This window comes from Megalobrama amblycephala, linkage group LG12, assembly GCF_018812025.1.
Source record: "Megalobrama amblycephala isolate DHTTF-2021 linkage group LG12, ASM1881202v1, whole genome shotgun sequence".
In the NCBI taxonomy this organism is placed as follows: Eukaryota; Metazoa; Chordata; class Actinopteri; order Cypriniformes; family Xenocyprididae; genus Megalobrama; species Megalobrama amblycephala.
The window spans coordinates 33,255,382-33,280,007 of record NC_063055.1 but is presented as its reverse complement, the minus strand read 5'-3'; the positions used below and the strand labels follow the sequence as shown (position 1 = coordinate 33,280,007).

At 36.6% G+C, this 24,626-nt stretch overlaps 1 protein-coding gene across 8 annotated transcripts in view; it reads right to left on the bottom strand.

Moving 5' to 3' along the window:
* The window catches only part of prdm16 (PR domain containing 16), a 254,827-nt gene that overhangs the window by 19,192 nt on the left and 211,009 nt on the right, over positions 1–24,626 (bottom strand). For 2 of the 8 annotated variants that reach the window (XM_048210729.1, XM_048210730.1), the window contains exons 4-9: positions 13,395–13,532; positions 5,292–5,394; positions 2,225–2,426; positions 1,446–1,593; positions 1,117–1,152; positions 696–951 (exon numbers count right to left, since the gene is read on the bottom strand). In XM_048210729.1, coding sequence (XP_048066686.1) covers positions 696–951; positions 1,117–1,152; positions 1,446–1,593; positions 2,225–2,426; positions 5,292–5,394; positions 13,395–13,532 — 883 coding nt within the window. Of the gene's footprint in view, positions 1–695; positions 952–1,116; positions 1,153–1,445; positions 1,594–2,224; positions 2,427–5,291; positions 5,395–6,725; positions 7,452–13,394; positions 13,533–24,626 lie in introns of those variants that run through there. The other 6 variants (XM_048210732.1, XM_048210733.1, XM_048210736.1 and 3 more) reach the window with 4 other exon arrangements.

Below are 24,626 nucleotides of genomic sequence, written 5' to 3'. Positions count from 1 at the left end.
AGTAGCTAACCCTGCTCCTGGACGACTACCTTCCTGCAGAGTTTAGCTCCAACCCTAATCAGGCACACACCTGAAACAGCTAATCAAGCTGTTCAGGATTACTTGAAAATTACAGGCAGGTATGTTGGAGCAGGGCTGGAACTAAACTGTCCAGGAAGGTATACCTCCAGGAGCAGGGTTGGCTACCCTGGTCTACATTGAACTCTACTCTGTTTTGAAGGTGGAAAAAAAAAAAAAAGTTAAAACTATGATCAATTAGCATATTAATAACTTGCTGATGATATTCTTTATTAATAGTATAACTATTTCAAATAATGTTGTATACATACAAATACATGTACACTGATACAGCATACATGCATTTGGACACTGAATGGTAACACACAGAACATTGTGAAGCCAAGCAAAAAGAAAACGATGTTTTCTCAGAATTGGTAAGAGGGCAGCTAAGACATGGCAGAGACATTTACCTCTAAACATTAAATCTGCCTTGGCCATATACAAGCCTTAATGGGCCCTCAAAAGGAAATGCACAGTTACAAAAAAATAAAAATAAAAATAAAAAAATAAAAAAATAAAAAAGGGTGGGGAAAATGGAGTAATTAAAAGAGCGAAAAAGAAAGCACGAAAGAAAAGCGCAACAAATGTAGAACAAAACAAAGAATGGCTCTAGAATTTCATTTAGTTTCTCTGACCTATAAAACAACAGCTGTCACAATCTTGGGGTGGAGCTAGCCGGGAGGTCTTTGGACACTGGTAATTGTATCTGAGGCTTAGACAAGACTGCTCAGACTTACAGATGAAAGGCTTGACACTGCTGTGTATGTGCTTGTGCTGCTTGAGGCCCGAGGAGGTGGCAAAGGTCTTGCCACACTCAGGGCAGGTGTGGGCTCGGGCACCGACGTGCTGAGAGCGGATGTGGCGCTGGAGGTTGCTGGGGTCTGTGAACACCTGAAGAACCCAGAGAAATATGCCAACTTAGTGCCAAGTGTAAATATACAAATCTAACATTATGTAAAGAAAGGCAATGTAAAATGAAAATAAATGAAAATTAATTGTACTGTTAGCATTATAATGTTTTTAAATTTGAAGTACAGGGGAAGTGAAAAGTAATACTTTTGGAAAGTTGACGTCCTGTGGTGTGACATCCATCTAAAAGAATTTTAAACAAAATTTGGCTAATAAATTTTATAATTATTCTGCAGCTTTCATGACCTCACATTAATCAAGAGACTACACGGAATGTTTGTACTGTTAAAAATTCATTTGTCACATGCATTGCAGGATCGTCTAAAACAAACTACTGAATGTAAAAGATATACATTTTCTTCAAATACATTTTAAAACATAAAATCTTGATATTGTCCATGAGCACGTAAGGTTTCACCCTCCCACATTTAAACTGATGAACGCTTTCAGAAATATAAGTGGTCGCAGTAACCTACCTTATCACAGTTTTCACACTCAAAGCGCTTGCCACTGTCATGTGACATCTGATGGCGAATGAGGTTGGATTTCCAGTTGAAAGCTTTAGGGCACTGGTCACACTTATACTCTCTCTCTTCTGTGTGCACGATCATATGCTGCCCGAGACTAAGAATAAATGAGAACACCGTAAATATTTTCTGTGACCACCGTGTAGGCCAGTGGTTCTGAACTGACCTGTTCTGATAAGATTGCATATCACATCGAAGAATTTATTTTTAATGTATAATTAGAATAGTAAAATCTTTTAAAAGGGTGTTTTCATTTCTTTTTTGACATCAAAGCACATTCAAACTCATAAAAAAAAAAAAATCATCTATCACTTGGTAGCCAAATTAGGCAAATGACCTTTTCCTTTGCGGTCTGTCACGTTATTAATTTTTCATAATGTTTATCTATGTGGCTCATTGTAATTTTAGTAAATTTCAATGTTTGATTCTAAAGACATTTTTGTTTGCCTTTGTAAGATAAACATATTACTCATGCACAAGTTTATTGTACGCATGTTTATCATACACATTTAACATACACATGTGCAATAAACAATTTTGGTTCTGTGTTGGGTCACTGGTACAATGTAAAATCTGGGTCTTAAAGCAAAACCAGTTAAAAACCACTGATGTACAAATAAACATTAGAAAGCATTTTTTTTTTAATTATTCTAACAGCTACAGTAGGGGTTACCTAAAGCTTGGTGGATAATTACAACAATTAGTGCAGTATGGTGGAGCGTGCTGACCTGTACTCGCTAGGGAAGATCTTTTCACAGTCTTTGCACTCGTGCACTGGCTCATCGCTGTCTTCACGCTCCTGTTTGAAGTCTTCGCTTAGCGAGTCAAAGATAGAGTTGCTGCTACTGCAGGAGTATTTCTGATGCCGCCGTAACTCCAGCTTTGATGTAAAGAGTTCATCACAGTGTTCACAGCGGTACATCTGCTCATCTGTTGGGACAGCGTCATACAATTGCTCATGAATAACAATTATAAGGAAATTTTCAATTATAAAAAGTTACAGTCTGCAGAATAAGACCACAAAACGTATTCTGAAACTTAAGCCACATTTAAGTTTGGAATGTCATTACATTAGAGGACAAAATACTTTACTTTTCCAGCAGGACATCTCACAGAAAAAGAGGTTTTAAATGATAAAACAATAGATATGCTGTTTAAAATGAAAACAAAAATATTTGAGCACTTTCTGGTTGTCAGATGTTAGTGGAACATGTCCATAGATAATTTGATGAACTGCACCTGTGGTTACTCTATAGGACACCTGTGTGAACTTTAGGAAAAATCACTGAAACACCAGCTGCTTTCAAAAATGGTTCAGAAAAGTTTATGTTAGTTCTAAGAAAAGCTCTAGTATTTGTTTGCAGATGCCACTTGTTTTGATATTTTGTATATCATTAATGTAATGAAATGTATACATCTTTAAATCTAGCTTAGGAGTACAAATACTTTTATGTTTTATTATCAAATGCATAACATCCAAAAATGCTTGTAGTTTTGATAGTAAGCTTATTTTCGTTGAGTGTAAGGCTATCAAGTATTGTATAGCACACACAATTGTTTAAGATCAATACTATTTTACAAACCTTAAAAAAAAAATCACATAAAACAGTAAAGAGATAACAAGATTAAAGATAAAAGAGTCATGGTTTTCGACTTGCTTTAGACTGAAAATTTGTCTTTGGAGTAATTGTTCATATGACCCGGGGTTAAATGGCTAAAAACGTGGCTGTTTTATCCTTAGTGATATCCTGATACGAGAGCCAAGTTCACAGATAACCCTGGAGTCATTCGAAGGTACTAAAGTTTGCTGCATTAGCTATCATCATCCTCAAATTAAACTCACTGATAACTCTGATATACTCCATGCACGGCCCAGATCAAGCCAAGTTTGATGACATTCATTATTCTTTGACTCGATATTTTGAAAGCAAAGCCCATGAAATGGTTGCGTCGATGCTGTTTTAACAAGAATTACAGCATATATTCTGCTTTATTTTTCAATTCTGTGTAATGACACATATTGACAGAACACACTCCATGGCAATGCTCATAGACTTCCTGCAAAATAAATGAGTATTTTGAATGAACTTCTCTTGTAACCTCAAAGAGGCCTTCACGGGGAAAACTAAAGTGAAAAAAGTCATGAAAAAATTCTGTGCAGATTTAATTTCTGTACTGAATTTAAGACACTATCTCTCCGTCCCATCAGTAGCACTAATGACAAAGGCAGGAATGTTGGGGAAAAAGACAGGGAATGGGAAACTAATAGCTCTTGGAGAGACGTAGGGGGAACACAATTATGTGCAGTTTAGCGGCTAATCTGTGAGCATGGGTGAGGTCCCCCGAGACTCCTCTAGCTCCACTCCAAATTCCACCACCGATAAGCCATGAGAAGGAGGTAGATGTAGAGAGCCCTCATTCTGTCTTTCTCTATCTGTCTGTCTCTCTCAGCCTCTCATCTGACTCCTCTTCGATGACCGTGTTCATTCTACTCTACATTTCCTTTCTTTTGTTCTCTGAATTGATCTGTCTGAGTGGAGCCTGGCTTGCATCTTTTGGCGTCCCTGTCTCTCCTAGCCAAGGTCTTTCTCTCAGAGAGCTTTCTTCTTGCCTTTTTGGCAGGGAGATCTGAGGACACATCTCTATCAGATAAAACATTTTGCATGTGTTGGAGAGTGACTGCTGCGCTGTGACACACTTCAGTGCCTTTGCAATTTTCTAGTCTGTATCAACTACTCTGAGCTTCAAATACAAAATTACCAGATCACTTGGAAAAAAGATTCAGAAGATTATGAGCTTGTTTCAAAATTGCCAACATTCTGTATTCATAAGGAAACTACAAGTGACAACCTCTGCTTAAAATTAAAATAAGGAATTAGGAACGTATTTAGAAAAAAAGGAGACAAAAAACAAAACAAAACAAAAAAACACAATAAACACTGCTACTGTGTACAGTGCAGCCTCTCTCTCTCTCTCTCTCTCTCTCTCTCTATATATATATATATATATATATATATATATATATATATATATATATAAGTGCTGTCAAATTAGTGAATCATGATTAAATCGCATCCAAAAGTTCGAGTTTACATAATATACGTGTGTGTACTGTATATAATTATGTCTATATAAGTACACACACATTCATGTATATATTTAAGAAATATTTGCATGTATATATATTTATAGAATTTATATTATATATAAATATAAATTAATTTTATATAAATATTTTTTCTTAAATATATACAAGCATTTATATAGACAACATAATTATATACAGTGCACACTGTATATATGGGATGCGATTAATCGCGATTATATATATATATATATATACACACACACACATACATACAAACATATATATATATATATATATATATATATGTGTGTGTTTGTATGTATGTATAATACATACATACATATACATACAAACATACATTCATATATATATATATATATATATATATATATATATACACACACACACACGTGTGTAAAAAATTTGTTTTGTAAATGTAATGAGCCACCGAAAATAACTACACATGTAGCAACTTCTATAGTGCGGCAATTTCATTCTAAAGTTCGTCGAATACAAGTTCTGTTGGCTCTGGGCACTTTAAAAATGCACTGAAATGCACTTTAATATTTCTTCATTGCCGAACTTTGTGTAACAACAAGACATGCAAAGGCCACATAAAGCATCTTAGAAACTGTTGGCAGAGGTGAACGAGTGTGGTCTGTGTGAGTTTGTTTAAAAGAGTGCCTAATGACTTGCATTAATCTCACCTTCCAGGTTCGGTGCCATTGAGCCCTCGGGGAAAACTCCGTCCTTCATGTAAACCAGTAACTCCTCCCCTATTTCAATATCTCTAATAGCTTTATAATAGATCTGCAAAGAGAGAATAAAAACGCGTAAGCTTTTTTTAAAAAAACAACAAAAAACATCTTCAATTTTGCTATTATTATTACTATTGTTATCATTATTTTTATCATCATCATCATCATCATCATCATCCGTGTTTTTTAGAGAAATAAGGCTTTATTTTAAACATAGCAATTGAAAAGCAGTAATATTAATTGGTTATATTTTATAAAGTTTTTAAGGATAAAAAAAAAAAAAAAAACACACACACACACACACACACACACACACACACACACACAGCAAACAATCAGAAAGAAGAGGATAAACGGATAAATCAGTAATTATTAAATGCAAAGCGCATTTGAAATCGTCCATGATTCTTTCAGTAATTTACTGACCGAAGGCCAACAAGAAATACATGAAAACTCACGCACACAAAATAAACCAGAGCATCACGAAAATTCCTCTAATAAAACAGGTGAAATTAAAGAATACAATAATAGAATAATATAAATAGAATTTGGACATTTAAATGTAGTAAAAACAATGTAACTAGTTAATCCGATGTGTTTTCGTTTTTAATTTAGTAAAACAAATGAAACACGCAAGCAAACAAATACTTTATTATTTTTAAAATACAAAAGCCATGATAGTATTGTGTTACACGTGCGACAATTAATGTGTAGATTTCCGTATAGCCTAATATAGTGAAATTGTTCATTCAGGGTAAATGTTTGTATTTGTAGCTATTTGTTTTAAACATAAAATCTAAATCGTAAATACAGTTTTATTATCGCGGTCTATTATCAATTTTTCTAAGTCAGTTGTTTTGCTGCAAAGTTTCCTAAATGAATCACAATTAAAATCATTCAAGAGCGCACTGTGATGACAAACCACATCTGTTGTGTGTTTCAACCGAAATACTGACTTTAATAATGCCTGCGTTTATTTTGTAAAATAAATTATTTCTAGAGTGCAACTCAACTAAATACACTTAAATTATAATCATAATACAATAAAAGAACTAGCCCAGCGCTTTTGACTCGGAATAAAAGACACCACAGACTCTTCACACACTGAAAATGACAATACCAGTTGCTCCCTCATGAGGGCGCTCAGGGCTAGGAAACAGCTGCTGATCTGGGCCCCTCTCCGAAATCAAGACATACAGCTAAAAACCTGCACAAACTTCATCTCAGAGCTCTAATGTTGTGACAACTCTAATGTGTGTTACAAAAGTAGGCCAGGGCATCGGTTTGCCGCTCAAGAGGGGTGGCCGATGTATAACACAGCTATTATTATTGTTAATATTAATATTACATTTACATTTAAACGAAGGTAAGTGCATATCTGACCTTTTTCTTTCCCGAGAGTTGATAAAGTTGGGCTAGTTGTTGAGCGGTGGATCTCAAAGCCTCCAGTTGTAATAGCAGCTCTGGTCCCGTAGAGTTCAGCACGCAACCCATAGTATCATGACACTGCGCGCGACAGCAGCGCTAGACAGAGTCCGAACACGCGCGTCTTTGATGAGGTGAGTCGCGCTCATTAGTGATTCTCTCTATCGGCCACTCCTCCTCTCTTATCTCCAACCAAAAGGATTGAACCCCTCCCCATGTCCTCTCCTCCTCTGACCACCATATGAATCTATTATTGATGGAAAATGTATCTTTCCCAGCTAATGAAAATGTAAAAAATACATCAGCTGTTGGGTTGAGCGCGAGCCGTGCCCTGCGCGATGTTTTCCACGGGGCTTTAAATATATACACCTGTTTTTACTCGCTGTCTTCTGCCACAGACGTTTAGCAGACATTTTAAACGAATTGTATTTGCGTTTTGAAGGACTAAATTCAATATTTGCGCCGACAGAAACACGTTATGTCGCCCGAGACGCTTAATTGTCATATTCAGCAGCAACAAAAACAGTTTAATCTTGAATAACCTGTCCATGAATAACCATTACGTGAATATTAGGCTATGTGTAACCTGTTATATTGATACTGATACAGATTAATAGCGTTTTTGCGGGTTGTTGTTCTCCAATTATTCAATTTTTATATGAATAATAGTAATAATTTCATCCACACATGACAATAAAGCATACACTGTAGCCTGTATTATTTAATGTATTATAATATTATTATAGGTCTAATTCTAATTAATATAACTTTAGTTTAAAAAAAAAAATTGATTCCCATTTGATGAATTAACAAAATATATATTTATCACATATTTTCAGAGGAGAGTTTGTTTTTTTATTGCTTCTAAATTATTACACATTGATGAAATTAAACGACTGATTTCATTTCATTTGAAAATTATAATTTGTGCATCTTATATTATCTAATGTTAAAACTGTTTGTTATTGTCAGTTTTTTTTAAGCCAACTCAAATGTATATTATTAAAGTCAATGAATCAAGAAATAATAAAAAAAAGAATATATGAACACATAATATAAACCATGTACAAATAATTCCAATCATCGGAATTCCATTTATAAAATAATTACATCGCAAATGACAAAAAAGTACCACAGTGCCGGTGGTAAACTTTCATTATTTAATGGCTAAGCAAACAGACTGAATCATTGATCTAAAAGATAAAAGTTGGATGTCAAATTGTGCTGTAGTCCTATGACCAGTTCTCATTTGCTCTGGGTTCGTGGTAATGCCTTCCTTTCACCCCTAAAGCAATCTATTATGATGGGGCTAAGCTGTCTCTACAGTAAATCTTTTCAGGATCTGACAGCACTGAGAGGGCCATCTTGACCCCCTCACAATGCTTTCAAGTGCTGGGGGCCGATGCATCATCCATCACTTAGGTGACAATAATCCCCTGTCTGTCACACACATGAACAACACACACACACACACACACACACACACACATTCATATAAGTGCAAGCAGACACAAACTGATGTGAATATGTGGAAATACAAATTCAAAAATAACTTTTGTTTGGGTGTGCTTGTTCACCTGATATAATTCTGATTCTGACATGATTCACTAAGACAAGATCAGAACAAAGTTCATCATATCTTAGGCAACTCTTTGATCAAATGCCAAAACCATATAAAAACTATACTGCATGACTAGACGTCAGGGATTTTTACAAGTTCCTCTCTAGCAAACATGTATATAACTTATATTGCATTTATCAGTCAGTAGCTAATAAGTAATTGAATGCAGACAGTTTCAGCTTGTTTGACAATTGTTATGAAAGTGTTACATGTACGTTTCAGTTATTTCAATTTTTTTTTAATACAAAATTATTTTTTACCATGAAAATCTCATAAAATGTCATAATAAGATCAAATTTTGACTAACAGAAATATTTTTGCCATCTTATAATTGTGGGGTTTGTCTGTGTGTGCGTATGTGTAAACCCTACTTTATGAGGACCAAATGTCCCCACAAAGAAATCTTTCACCTTGTGGGGATATTTTTTGTCCCCATGAGGAAAACAGCTTATAAATCATATATGATATGTTTTTTTTTTTGGTTTTGTTTTTTTGAAATGCGCAAAGTTTTAGTAGGGTTAGGGTTAAGGGATAGAATATACAGTCTGTACTGTATAAAAATCATTATATCTATGGAAAGTCCCCATAAAACATGGAAACCCAACATGAGCGTGTGTGTATGTGTGTGTGTGAGAGTGCGTCCTCAGCCCTTCAGAAACAGAAGGCTATGGCATGGCAGATCTGGCTGTGCACTTCAGTTGTTCTGACAAACAGTTTAAGTGCATCTTGAGAGATGAGGGAGGGGGGTCAGAGGTCAACAGTCTTGCTGAATGGACCACGCCATTGTGCAAAAGCCAGAATACGTCCACCAGCTTTATGCCTATTGTCTCTTAGTTTGGTCCAAAAACCGGATTACACTTTCTCAGTGCAAGTTGATAACATCAGATTATGTGGTCCAAAGCATTCTTTAAAAAACATACTTTTACACATATGAAAGCGTTCTCTTGTCATTTTTTTTTTAAATTGGCACTTTTTTGATTGGTTTTCACCCTCAGAGTTAATTTTGCACCCTTTATAATAACACAACACAATATTCTTTTCTTAAAGCAGAGTGTTGTAACTAACACCCTCGCCCTGCTACAGCACATAACTGCTATTTAGAACCATTCACACCTCAAATGACAGCCATAACATAAAAAAAAAAACATTAAAACATAAGGCCTAAAACTGTGAAATGCACCACTACAACAGTTGAGTCATGTTTTCAGGGGCCCGAACACAAAAGACAAATGCGTAAACAAGTAAATAAATGATCCAGGTTGATTTTAAAAGGTTACAGGCACATCAGAATTTGCTGGGCGTGTGCATATTTCCATACGGCTCATGCATTGTGCATGCTCAAATAGAAAAGCAAAGTACAAAGTTCAATGAATTATGCATTTTTGCATTGTGTCGCCGTTCTGAATAAATAATAGGCTGTTGTCCGTAAGACTGGCTAAAATGTGTACAAAAGATAAGAAAAGGGGTAAAAAAAGGGAAAAAAACAACCGAAGTAGGGAGAAAGTAAATAGAAACCATGTATTTAGTGGGGCGATTTTAGCTGGAGATATTATTCTCCTGTGGGCCCAGCGGTGGCCGCTCATTGAAGTGAAACGACTTTAATGATTGGGTTATGTAGTTGAAGTCAATTGGTGGTTGTCAGTCTCAGAGGTTGTCCCTCTTCTCCTCCTGTCCTCCCCTGTTTGTTAGCCTTGTGTTTTATGTGTCAGCGTCTAAAACTACGATGGCCACACTAGTTGCCCCTGTTAGTCAAGAGACAAAAGCTAAGACTTTGACTTGTTCCACGAGTCAATCAGCTTGTTTTAAGGGAGACAAACAGCCTAAAAGTGGCAGAATAATAACAAGGAAAGAGACCCACTTACGCATACAATCTAAAACACCCCCCCAAAATGGGACACTTAAAGGAACGATTCAGCCAAAAATGAAAATTCTGTCATCATTTACTCATAAGCATCAAGAAGCATTGGCATAAAAAACATCATTAGATTTCGTGCTTCATTGAATCTTGAGGTGCCACATTTGCATGTCCAAGAACACAAATGAGATTTGAGAGTTACCCCAGGTAAGAAAAAATGTGTCCGAAGAACGTTTTGCTAATGTTCCCATTAAAACTGTATTTCTGAGTGATCTAAAAAAATTGAGCTAAAGTTTTAAGCACATTTGTAAAGAACTGATAACTTGGAATGAACGTTCTGTTAACATTACTAGAAGACAGTGGATGGGAATGTGTAATAGACTTAAATTTTAGATCTCCTCACACAGAGCTATCAAATGACTTAAGAAGATTTGGAGTATAGCGTACAAGTGGTTTAGACACCTTTTATGATGTTTTTGTTTTTTTTGTCATTAATGGAGCTTCACTGTCTCAATCCTCATTCTTTTTCATTGTATAGAAAAGAGCAGGTAGGACATTCTGCCTTTTGCAAAAGAAATAAAGTCATACATGAGCAATATCACACTAGTAGCCGTGCTAATATCGCTCCATATCAGCACGGCTGTGATTTGGATCCATGGATTCAAATCTCAAGTTGGCAGTTTAACAGATGAGCCCAAGCCTCCGTTACTAATTCTAAAATGTCATTTTAGAACTAGCAATGAAGGAACGTTGAGCCGCTTAATTGAAGCTTACTGTATTATGTAGAGTAGAGTATTATGAAAGAGTGACTGACTAAGCGAGTGCATTACCTGCATCTAGCTGATATTCTTCAGGTCAATCTTATAATCATAATCAGTTTGAATGTCTGCTGAAGAAAGCGATGTCTTTATCTTTGTCCTTTTAATAATTAAGGGGATTTCCCATTACAGCACAAATCAATGCATTTGTCAGTTGTGTCTTAAAAGGTGTTCTTTAAAGTAAAAACTATGTCCTTGTTTACAACCCTATTTCAGTCCTTTTTAATATAATAGTCTTTGCTACGGACTCACACATAAAGACAGTCTTTGCTGCCATCTAATGATGCGATAATGTAACTTTCATTGTAATCAAAATCATAATCACTAACGGACCCTTTCTCAATACCCAAATATGGCATGTAATTTATAAAAAACATTATTTATTGAAAAATATTTAAATACACAATGTTAGCCATTATAAAATTATAAGATGTTTGTACAATAGGAATTAAACACAAGCAAACAGTTCAGTCAAAAGTACAGAAGCAGCACTCTAGTTAAAGTACAGGATTTCAGTTAAATAAAAATATAAAGTTATGAAACTTAACTTTGACCATTTGCTCTGGAACAAGTAATAGATTAATAAGACCAAAGATTGCCTGTTTGATTTACCCATAATGAACATGTGGCCACTCACATCTCCGAAAAAATGTCAAATAGGCGCTATGTTTATATACAAGTCACATATTTGAGGTCTAAATAACTACATTCTGGCCTAAAAAAACTTAAAACTACATTCCGTGACACAAAAACAGAAGTAATTGAAAAATTATGGTGGGTTTGCTCATCCGCCATGACACTCGCCGTGAGAAATGCTACAAAGAGTGATACAAATAGTTCCCATGGTGATACTGGTAGAATATCGCATGACTGAAAAAGCCTCTCAGCCAATCATATTCGAGAACCAGAACAAACTGTTGTATAAAAGTTTGTAATTACAAGAGGGTGAGAAAATATTGACAGAATTTTCATTTTTGGTTGACCTGTCCCTTTAAACAAGAAAGCGAGCACAAGCTAGATAAGGCAACCACCAAGGACCCCTCACTTAATCAGTTAGATATCATGTAAGCAAAGGAAACAATCCACACTCAACAACAACTACTACACAAGAGCTTCATGATCAGATTAAGACCTCCGCAGTTGCACCAACAAAATTCCTGGTAGGATTTGACTGAACAAAGCCCTCCGTACAGTAAACACACAGCAATCTTTCCTGCTAGACAACGAGCCTGTTATGAGATCTCTAGCTTTATGAGAGATCAGATATCTTATCTTAACAGACAACTGCTCGTCTTTTCAAAGGAAGCAAATAATTGAAGACAGAGGATTGCAAGATTCAGGAGTGTCCAAACTCGCTTTGTACGTGATTCTTGTAAATGACTCCTGAGTCACTTCCTCTGACAAAGACAGGGAACAGCCTTCATCAAACAATAGGCTGTTTTTATCTATTGTTTAAGTGGTGACATCTTGACAGCAGCAGGCCCTGTCCTCATCTTCCTGACAGTAACATGTGCTCGCTGTCTCTTCAAGCTTCTCACAGGATGTACTTGATGGGGATTGTCTGCTAGTACTCTCAAAAAAGGCTCATATATTAAACTGTAGGTCCCACATCCTATTATATGATAACTGTATTTCAATAACAACTACCAAAATAAGCATGTGATAATAAACCGTGCTCCCGCAATACATATTGATAACCTGCGTACATTTATGACTGCAGTTAACGCTCTGCTGCAATTTTAGAATTGATCCATTCACTGTAGGAGTATTGTTGTGCGGATATATTAGTCATGTACATCATAAACTGATTTAGAAATAGTTTTGGCCTTGGATGCAATTGGCCAATTAAACTTTCCAGACATATTACTGTTCAAAATTTTGGGTAAGATTTTATTTTTGTTTTGTTTTTGAAAGAAGTCTCTTCTGCTCAAGAAGGCTGCATTTATTTGATAAAAATACAGTAAAAACAGTAAAATTGTGAAATATTCTTAGCATTTTAAATAACAGTTTTCTATTTTAAAAAATATTTGAAAATGTAATTAATTACTGGGATAGCAAAGCTGAATTTTCAGTAGCCATCACTCTATAGTCTTCAGTGTCGCTTCCGCTTTTCAGGTCATGAGTATGAGGTAACGCAGCTCTGTTTATCATATTAGATACATTTGAGTGTGTTGAAAATGTTATAACGTTACTCTGTGCGTTCGCTCGGCGGCTGCTGTGAGACACTTATTGCACACTGCAGTAACAGTTTATACAACAGCTTGAGGGAGTAGAAGACAACCAATCAGAGAGCGGGGATGACAGGAAAGAGGAGTGACAGAATAACAGCTAACCTGATCTTCGCTGATGTGGCACATGACCAGGTTGTGCTCTTCATGGGAAGGGGCTGTGCGCACATATTTGAGCCAACTCCCACTGGCCTCCAGAGACCCATCCAGACAGAACTTCACACTGCCCATGTTGTCCATTACCTGGAGACAGAGAAACATAATGCATTTTAAAGGGTGCTGTCATTAAAACATCTGCAGACAGTGACAGTCAACTACAATGATAAGAGATGCAATATATAATGGACGTCATATAAAGGAGCAGATGATACCATCTAAATTGGACCATCGAAACCATGATAATGCTGTTTATAATTTGTTATGTCTTGGGATAGGAAATGAAAAATAAAATCCACAAAAGTTAGTGGCAAAAAATATAGGTAACACTTAATTTCAACAGTCCACTGTAGACATTCTACTAACTGTAAGTAACTTTGCAACTACATGTCAACTACCAGTCATTAGAGGATTAATAGTCTGTCTGCTTAATATCTGCTTATATGCATCAATTCTAACACTTTAACCATCATTCTACAGACTACAACTTGTAACTTTGCAAATACATATCAACTTATTCTATTAACCCTAACAGTCTACTAATAATGAGAGTTAGTTGACATGTAGTTGCAAAGTAGAATGTCTAAAGCGGACTATCATAATGAAGCGTAACCAAAATATATTTACTTTATCTGTAGTTTACATGAATCTATTTCTTTCCTCTCTGCTCACATTGTTATACATCGAAAGGGTGGATTTAAACATTGAAGACGTCTTCAATGCTGTGTGAAGTCTCAGAGGCTCACGTTGATTAACTTTGGTTAACCTGACACTACTAGGGAAGTAGAGTTTGGGGTGTCTGGTTTCTTGTCAAGGGAAATGGAGAGAGAGATGGAGAGACTGAGAGAGGCAAAGTGAGACAGGATGTCAGGAAATGACCGGAAGGAGAGTGGACGCTGTTCTCTCGTGAGATTTACGGCGCTCTTTTGTTGATATATTACCCAGCAAAAGTGAGAAATGCCACTGAAAACTGTGGAGTCTCTCTTTGAAAACAGAAACTCTGTGTAAATGTTTGCTTCAGCTCTATGAAGTTGAAACCAAATATCAAGTGTGCCGTGAGCGATTAAGACAGAAACGGAATATCCACACAAGTAGCGTGAATCCATGCTAATAAATCTGTCTCTGGGCCCATGTTAGACCTGAACTCCAGAGTGATTATATTCCAGCACATTAACACTCACAGTAGGCTGTATTTGGAACATCTATACGGAGTTAAATCAAGACAAAGTAGTTTCATAGTAGTTTTGCAATCAAATATTTAATTTTGTTTTTGTTTTTTTCTTTTCATAAAATTGCATTGCTTCTTACAGTACAAAGTTTTTGTGAAAAATTCATCATAAAAGGGTTTTGAAAACATTTTCAAGGTAGGAATGCTTGTTAATGATTGTATGTCTGTACATTTGTGTGTGTTTTTACCTCTCAAATACACACACACACACACACGCACACACACACACACACACTTAATTTTAATAACAGGTCATTATGTGTACATGAGCCCTCAATTCTGTTTATTTTACACAGTCACAAAATAGAGATGGGAAAGATAATATAGGCAAGAAGGAGAATAAATATATGAGGAATTCAGAGTGAAAACTGTGCTGTGATCAGCTTAGGACAGAAAACAAATTCTGCTGAACTCTAAATGCTGCGATTTACAAATCATATTCTTTTTTCTTGGAGCACATATGTATAAATGCCCAATAATGCTATCCATAGTGCCTTATAATTAAAAAGCCATTCACAATGCTTTAAACACTGAAATGCATAACATCTTTTCATAAATAATGCAATCAAATTCCAATACTGTCAATATCAACATTTTAGGTTGGAATTTATATAAATATATACGGGAAAGTAAATAAATAAATCTATTGTAATCAACTTTTGCCTTTACTAACAGTCCTACATTGTGGCAAATGATTTTTAAACATACAAGCATTGTATGTGGCCAACCAATTAATATGGGCTCATGAAAGATGTATGTATAATAATTTTAAACAAAGTAGTAAAAATGGTTTTTAATGAATATGTCAATTTTCTAAAAAATAGTTCATGTTTACTATCCACTTATGAATGGTTACACCTTAAACAAGTATAATGCATTGGCGTTGATCGTGTGTTAAAATAGCATAATCTTCAAATGGGTACCTGTGAATGGGGAAGTATTATAATGTCTTATTATGGTGATTTCTTCATGTACTTGGATAAATTACTGTTTCAGAAGCGGTGTTGGCTGTGAGAGAGTAAGACACATGTGTGAAGTTTGTTAAAGCTGGTTAGGGACACGTTCACATCTACTGCGGTCAAATACAGAAAGCTGAACAACACTTTTAGAATAATTCACCCATGTGCACATTTCAAGTACCGCAAATGAACAAGGATTTAAATCAAGATAAAGGAGTTGTTACAAAATGAACAACTTCAATTTGTTTTTTAAAAGCGCAAAGGTGTCAATTCATTTCTCATTTTTTTGCATTACACTTTATCTAATTGTAAAAAATAACGATAATAATTGATGTGTTTCTGTATGTCGTTTTGGATAGCTGAAGTGATGCTCTAAAGCCATACCTAGACATTCTGGTGCTGTCGTTTACCTGTAAAGACTCCTGATGATGTTATGCAAATTTCCAGCTGTCACTGAAATCTACTGAACACAAGCCCATTCATTCACAAATATGCATATTCAAGTAAGGTTGAACTCATCTGTCTAAACAGACTAACTATAGGTATCACTCACGCTTTATTAAACGATGAGAAACAGGTTTCTCCGAGGAGAGGTGGAGGTATTGGGGCTGTAAAAGGGTTTGCAAACAATGTTTCTCCAGGTGCAACAGTGATTTACACACATCGTAATAAGAGAAATATAACCTATGTATAAATTAGTGGTGTTTGCTATGGCAAGCATTACTATTACTATGGCATTTGAACAAACCTCTAAGTATTCAACTTTGGCATGTTGCATGTTCATGTGCTACAGACAAATCATAACTTAAATCGGCTGTGGCTTTCTGAGGAGAGGTGTGCTTTTAGTTTTCAGACTAAATAAGATCAAATGATTTGCACGGTGGATGATAGGACAGGTTAAATAGGCAAATCAGACTTACATGAAAGGATAGCAATCAGAACACCCAAGCAACTGCATAGCAACATTCAGGCACCCAGCCTAACTGATGTCTTAGTGACACCTTGCTGGAAAACTGCTTCATAGATGAAATTAACTAATTTAATAATTGATGACCTATTTGATAACCGACTTCAGCTGAACACTGACACTATTTTCTTTTTAGAGCTGCTTTACAGCCGAAATGAACTGTGTTCGCATCATTAAATCATTGTCCTTTTATCACTGTAAAGTTGCTTTGAAACAATCTGTATTGTATAAAGCGCTATATAAATAAAGGTGACTTGACTGTCGATAGTGTAGTGATGTATGAAGCATCGCTCACAAAGAAGTCACTTTAAACCAAGGAGCTTTCTGTTGGTCAATGCAGCAAATTCATGCGACCAACTTGAACAAGAATGAAATCTGCATGGGGAACTTTTTCTCCCTCATGCACAAGTACAGCATGTTCCAGGATCAACATCTTTGTTGATCCTGAAACAACATTCCAATCAAACAATCAGATTTAAGAGACAAGTTTACAGTTTATGTCAAGTTTAGGCTTAAAACCAAGGTTAGGTGCTTCTGCATCAGTGTTATTCACCTACCATTTCCCTCTGATTTTAGGGATAACTTATGGGTAGGGTTAAGTTAATGATATGATTAGGATTAAATTTTCGGATAGGAATGTTGTTCCAGGATCAACAAAATATGTTGAACCAGAAATGCGTGTAAGAGGCCGTTCACGTCATGTCTGTGTGGAAAACGTCAGCTGTTCCACTTTCTCCTTATTTCCAAAGCGCTCGGGAACTTGCGCTCCCATGATGTCTGCCATTGATAAGCAGTCATGAGCCAAGAAGTTTCAAAGAGGAAGTTTCTGCATATGATAAATGGATTTCCAGCATTAGCTCTACTACTAGATATATTTATGGAGATGAGAAATAAAAAACCCCACCCTGTACAGCTATGATCAGCTGTTCGTCCATTTTGGCTCAGCTTTCAATGTTGTTATGGAAAGGGCAAAGCTAATTGGTTGATTCTTGTCACATCACCTGCAATGGGCTTGTGGCATTCTGAAAAGTTGAGATTTTTTCGTTTCGCTGCGGTGTAGATGCGCCTGAAATAAACGATCGCACCGCGTCATGGCGGTGTTGCTCTTTATTTGAGCATCTACATTTAAAATAAATTAAGTGAGCCAAAGAAGCGAAATGTGAAAAGCCCTTAACTCTGCAAAATCAGGTGTCATAGCAAAATACATCAATTGCACAGGCGCCCAACCTAACTGATGTCATACTGACACCTTGCTGGAAAACCAGCTGTTATGTTGAATAAATGTGCGGTGACATAAGAGGAATTTTGGCGAAATTCAACAGAAAAAATAGGTTGACTGTCCATGTCAATAGAGTAGCGATGTGTGAAGCACAGCTTACACAGAAGTCACTATCAAACCGAGCAGATCTCTGTTGGTCAGTGTGGCAAATTCATGTGACCAACTTGAACAAAAGCGAAATCTGCATGGGGAACTTTTTCGCCCTCACTCGAAACTCCAGATTGCGCAGATTCCTACTGAAATTACTGGATTTTGCCTGTGAAATTAGCAATGGTAAATGCAAGTAACCACACATTCTGAACTAATACTGTACACTGCAAGCGAGCAGTGCGTTGCGACTAAACTTATCTCTCCTATTCTAATCAGTTAAGCTCTTTACAATACAAGCATGCAGACGTGACATGATACATTCAAATCCAGGGGCGACTTGAAATCAGGTAAGGTTTTTCCTCTTATCTCACTCTCCCTTCTAAGTTTCAGGCCCATTTTCTCTCTCTTTCTCTGCTCTCCCAAAAGTTTGAAGGGTCAAATACCAGAGGGACGGCTCTCGAGTCTGCTTTGGGGTTAAGGAGCCCCTCTGTGCCGTTTTAAGAGCCCAATTACTCCCATCAGGTGTGAGGAACTGCCTTTGCAGACGAGCTGGTACAAAAACACACACACACACACACATGTGCCACGGGGAGTGTTTGAGTCACAAGGTGAAGAATAAGTGTGCTAAACAGCTTGAGCCAAGCTGTATTTCTAAAATGTCGACAACTTCACAGGCTAAACGGGCATAAATGAGTAATATAACGTGATTTTAGTTGTGCTGATCAGTCTTGTAGCTGAAGAAGAACAGAAAGAATGAAAGGAAAGAAAGCATGGCAAGACTGGGAGAGTGAGATGACCTCTAACCTCGACATGGAGCTAATCAGAGACAGAAAGAAAGGAGACAAAGACAATGAAATAGACAGAAACTTAACTAACATGGTTTCAGGTACACATACACACCCAACCAAATGATGAGTGCAAACAGTTTTGTTGATTATAATGGGAGTGATTTAGTTTTGATGCCATTCTTTATGGTTGTTTATAGTTTCCAAGTAATGTTTCAACTTGCCGCATTATCATAAAATTCAACAGATGTGCATAAATATTTTACAGTGGCTTTAAATGTGGCTCATCCAGTCATATTTATAATGAATTGCTTTTTAGCATTATATATTGGGAAGACTGTTTCTGCACTGCTGTACATATACAAAGTTCTGTCATGAAACTCTAGATGGCACAGGCTAATAGGTCCTTCAACTCAACCTGCTTGTAATCACATTGTTATCTATAGGGCACATCTGATTGGTTCCTGCTATATACTATATCGTAACAAAGCACTGTTGGCCAGAGGAGAACTGGCCCCCCGACTAAGCCTGGTTTCTCCCAAGGTTTTTTTTTCTCCATTTTAACACCTATTTGCCACTTGTTTGCCACCTGATGTCACCTGTTGTAGTTTGGGTTCCTTGCCGCTGTTGCCTTTGGCTTGCTTAGTTGGGGACACTTGACATTTGATATTCAACAGTGCTTTGAATGGCCTGCATTGACACTATTCTTTAAGAGCTGCTGTGCAGCCAAAATGATGTACCAGTTTTCAATGTAAAGCTGCTTTGACACAATCTGCATTGTAAAAAGCGCTATATAAATAAAGGTGACTTGACTTGACTATATATTTGGATAGCATTTGCCTTAGCAGTGCAGCGCGCTTTCAGAAACCCTCCACCTTCCCCAGCTCCACCTGTATAGATCTGCTATGGGTAATTCATGTACGCTATATTGTATAGCAGCAGCAGCGTTGCAGACCAAACATATGAACATTGTTATACCCATATTACCATGCCAAACACTCTGAGAGTTGTCATGACAGAAATATATATATTTTCACTTTGGTTTCAAGTTCACAGATTCAAAAGTGGGAGCAAATTCCTTTTCAGCACAATTTCAGTGCAAAATCCAGCATCTGATTTTACCAGCAATCCATCTTAATCAGGTGCTAAATGTGTTAAAATAGCACTGCATTGTCTGCTTCAGTTATGTTCTGTTCAAATATGACTCCTTTCTATGCAAATGCGGCCTACTGCATATTGCGTCTATATTAAGCGTGCGCTGTTTGCCTGGAATTCATTTTAAAAGAAATGTTTGTGTACATTTTCTAATGATAATGGCAGCAATAATTCATGAAATAATGGGGGAGAGTGCTATTTCCGCTGATGATCCAGATGTGCGATGCAGTCAAACACACTTTTGGCATTTTGAAGAGATGATTCAGGTGTCTAGATTGCAGTGGTGGAGTGATGCTGCGCAATTCCTGTAAAGAACACCAGATCACAGTGGTCTGCTGCATCCTCCACAACTTAGCATTCACTATCGACATGTAAGATGGGGATTTGATTTGTACATCCAGCAAAGACTTTTTGTGTGTTTGCGCAATTACCTAATTTGCATAATTCCTTTAGTGGTAATCAAAAACAATGCTACCAGTGGGCTAAATTCATTCTTGGTTAATTCCTCCCTCATTTTAACGTGCGTGTGTGTGTGATTTCCTCCCTCCGTACAGAAGCCCGACAGGATATATGATAAGACGGACCCTGAATTGAACACTTTTGTTTCTCACAAAGGGAAAAGAGGGAAATTCCCCTACAAACCCTTTTAAACCGGCAGCTGCACACACACATGCAATCCACCTTTACGTTATACAGCTCCTCAACCTGCATGACTGATGTAGTGTGCAAAGTGAACATCTCATAAAACGTCACCTGCAGTCAGGCCTACATGTACCTGTAACATATCAATATTTTACAACGCCAGCAAACGCCATTTCTGCAGCCATATATAACCGGGGCCTGCAAACGACTGAAACGCAAAGCATTCACACATTATTCATAGTAATAAAGGTCTGAAAACATGTTGAGCTTTTTGTTGTGGCGCTAAAGTTGAAAAACTGTGAAAGTGGGTCAAAGCACTTATTTAAGTGTGAATGTTTGCAGGGTTTGGGTTCTTGTGAAGTGTTTCATTGATTAGGTGTTGTGTGCACTGCCGAGAATAAAATCGCATTGTGTTGAAAGTTCTTATCTCTCACCTGTGTATGTATTTATGTAAAGCAGGGTGTGTGTGTGTGTAATGTTCGTGAACAGCCCTGCTTTACCCTGAGGTGGTTTTCTATCCTAAACCACAGTGAGGAGAAGTTTCACTTTTTTCACATACAAGACTGATACTCAAAGGACGACATTAAGACAAATTTTCAAATATAGCCTGTATACAAAGTTTTGGGGGAAGATTTATAGTATTATTATTTATTTATTTATTTTTTATAATAAAATTAATACTTTTATTCAGCAAGCATGCAATAATTTGATCAAAAGTGACAGTGAAGACATTTAAAATGCTACAAAAGATTTGCATTTGCTGTTCTTTTGAACTTTCTATTCATCAATTAATCCTGAAAAAAATGTCAGTTTACACAAAAATACTAAGCAGCACAACTGTTTTCAACATTGATAATGGTTTCTTGAGCACCAAATCCACATATCAGAATGATTTCTGAAGAATCACGTAACACAGCAGACTTGGCTGCTGGAAATTCAGCTTTGCAATCACAGGAAGAAAAATAAACTCTTTAAAATATTTATACAGAAAACAATTATTTTAAATTGTAATAATATTTCACAGTTATACTGTTTTACTGTATTTTGTGATCAAATAAATGCAGCTTTGGTGAGGATAAAAGACTTTAAAAGACTCTTTCAGAAGGATAAAAAACTCTTTCAAAAAAAATAAGATGTGCACAAAGTAAATATTTTATACAATATTTACTCAAAATTGAGTAATTCGGTTTGAAAACTGAAAATACCCACTATCCATTGTTCAACATGATGGCATTTTTTGGAATGACCACTTCCCCTCAGGAACAGTAACCATGTCAAATTATTCACAAATCTAATATTTCATAAGCCTAACTATAGATGATATTTTAAATATGTTGGTGCATTGATATAAAATGTACCTAATCCATGTTTATATTCTATTCTATTTAAATATGAAATTTCATTAGGCCTTTATTTGAAATTCATCGTCCATGTATTGATAATAAGACATAACATAAAAGATTTCTTAAGTGCACAGCCGTCACAAACGTCTCAGGCGGTGTCTGTCCTAATTCAGGCTCGAGCACTTCAGAAATGGGGGGCGCTGAGAGAATTCTCGGTGCTTGTCACCCTCATTGTGTAAAACAGGAAGGCTTAGCTGACACCTCTGTAGAGAGCGGCCCAACACAATGGCTAATGCAGTGACACAAGAACAAGCATACACACTCTCAGTGCTCATATCCTGGGGAAGTGTGTGTGTGTGTGTGTGTATGTGTGTGTGTGTGGTCCTGATAAACCCTACATTGTGAGGACCAAATGTCCCCACAAAGACAGTAATACCAGTAATTTTCGACCTTGTGGGGGCATTTTCTTTGGTCCCTGTGAAGAAAACAGCTTATAAATTAAACTAAATGATGTTTTTTTGAAAATGTAAAAATGTAGAAAGATTTCTGTGATTGGTAGGGTTAGGGTTAGGCGATAGAATCTACAGTTTGTAGTGTAAAAATCATTAGGTCTATGGAAAGTTACCATAAAACATGGAAACCAAACATTACTTACTGTTGTTGTGGTGTTTTGTGGTTCTGTGTAGTGCATTGCATTATATATTTTGTCCCCCACAATCTAAATATTTAAATATCATCCTACCAAGATGTATTATTGAGAATAAGCGACAACTGATAATTAAGTAGTGCTATAATAGAATTTAATCTCCTCAATTATGAGCCTCATCACGCTATATGAGCCATAAAAGCTTGGTGTATCAAATATGATATTCAACAAATAACAGATATGCAAACGTTTTTTAAAAATGTTTTTGTTTAAAGGTTCAATAAACTGTTCCATAAAAAAAAAAAAAAAAAAAAAAAAAAATGACGAATGAAGTCTTAGGGTTATTTTTGCTATTTTATCATCTAACAGGTTAAACTTTTAGATGGTGAAACCGAAGCAGAGAAGGCAATAAAAATGGGAAGTGAGCGTCTGGCAGCTAGAGGGCAGTCATGTACGGGGGCCGTGGAGACTGGGGACGGACAGAAGAAAGGTCAAACACATCCTCTTCCTTCACACTCACTCTCCATCCTCTCACACTCAAGTCGGCTGCTCCATCAGTTGACCTCCGACTTTAACATGTGTCCCCATGCTGTAATTAACAGCTCTTGTTAGAGTTCATTAAAGTCAGATCCAGGATCAGTTTCCCATAATCAGATTCTTATCGCACACATTACGTCTGGAATCCAAAACTGGCCACGGATCAGAGGAGAAGCACACCTCGTACAACAGCCACTTTTATTATGCTGAGTAGAAAAAAACCCAACGCAGCGTGTAAGGTAATGCAGAGTCACATGATGCGCTATGAAACAGGGATTGTACATGATTATTCGGAGATTATTTTTTTCCTTAATTTTTATTCTTTTTGCTTATGGATTTTTTTTTAATAGGTTGAAAGGCATGGAACACATTTAGAACATTTTAGAACGCATTTAACTAATGTAATATGATGCATTACAGAGTGAATATTTTGCTGGAAATCATTTAATTCATTTAATTACCGAAAATTTGATCAGACTTGTGATTTCAGCAGGAAGATGGGAAGATGGGAAAATCCCATATATGGAGGGACCAGAATCTCACTTGTGTTTTATTTTTTTTTTTTTTACTTGAGCTATTAAGAATCTACCTAGCAACCACCCAGAACACCTTACCAACTACACAGCAATGCCCTGGTAACACCCAAGAATAAAACATTTACATTTATATTTTGACAACATAATGAAAAGCTATCCTTTAAAATACATTCACTGACGAATCATGAGCAACAAGACCCAAGAACGTGTTAAAAAAGCTCAATTTGATTCTATATTGTCTTTAAAGTTCCGCCTCAGGCTAGATAATTTGCACTTTTCTACCATTTCAGAGGGCCAGTGGGTTATATTTATACATATGGCAGTTTCTTGACATTGGCGCACCCCCCTCCAGCCCTCGCCCAGACAGACAGACACATATACACACACTCATGTCCATTCATTATACCTTATCTAGCCAGGGCTAACCTGCAACCCTGACACAGGATATCCTGCTGCCTTCATTACAGTGCCAGAAGTCATTACTCCACGTCACACACACACTCACGCAGCCATACACCTCCTAACTCTTTCAAGCTGCCTCCAGACGCACGCCACACACACCAATGGCAAAGCTAGCATCAAAGTCAACAGTGTAGTCTGGGCTGCCAATGAGGTGAGACAGAACAACAGCCATCTCCAGACTGACAGACAGACAGAGAAGAAACATTATTAAAGAGGAAGTCTCACTCAATATGTGGTCATAGTAAGATAATAGTGCAGTGATAACGCTTATGAGATGAAGATGTGTATTTGTGAGTTTCCCGATGGACAAATCTTGGTTTACCCTGAAATACACTCACACTTAAAAATGGGTTCCAATTGGGGGTTGCCAATGAAAAAAAAACATTTTTGGTTCTCTTAAGAACCTTTCTTTTCTTAGTGTGGAGAAAAATCTAAATAATCATTTTTTCACTATAAAGAACCTTGAACCTTAAATGGAAATATGGATATTAAACTTGGTCCTTCATGGAACCGTAGATGGCAATAAAGAACCTTGGAAATTTGGATGTCGTT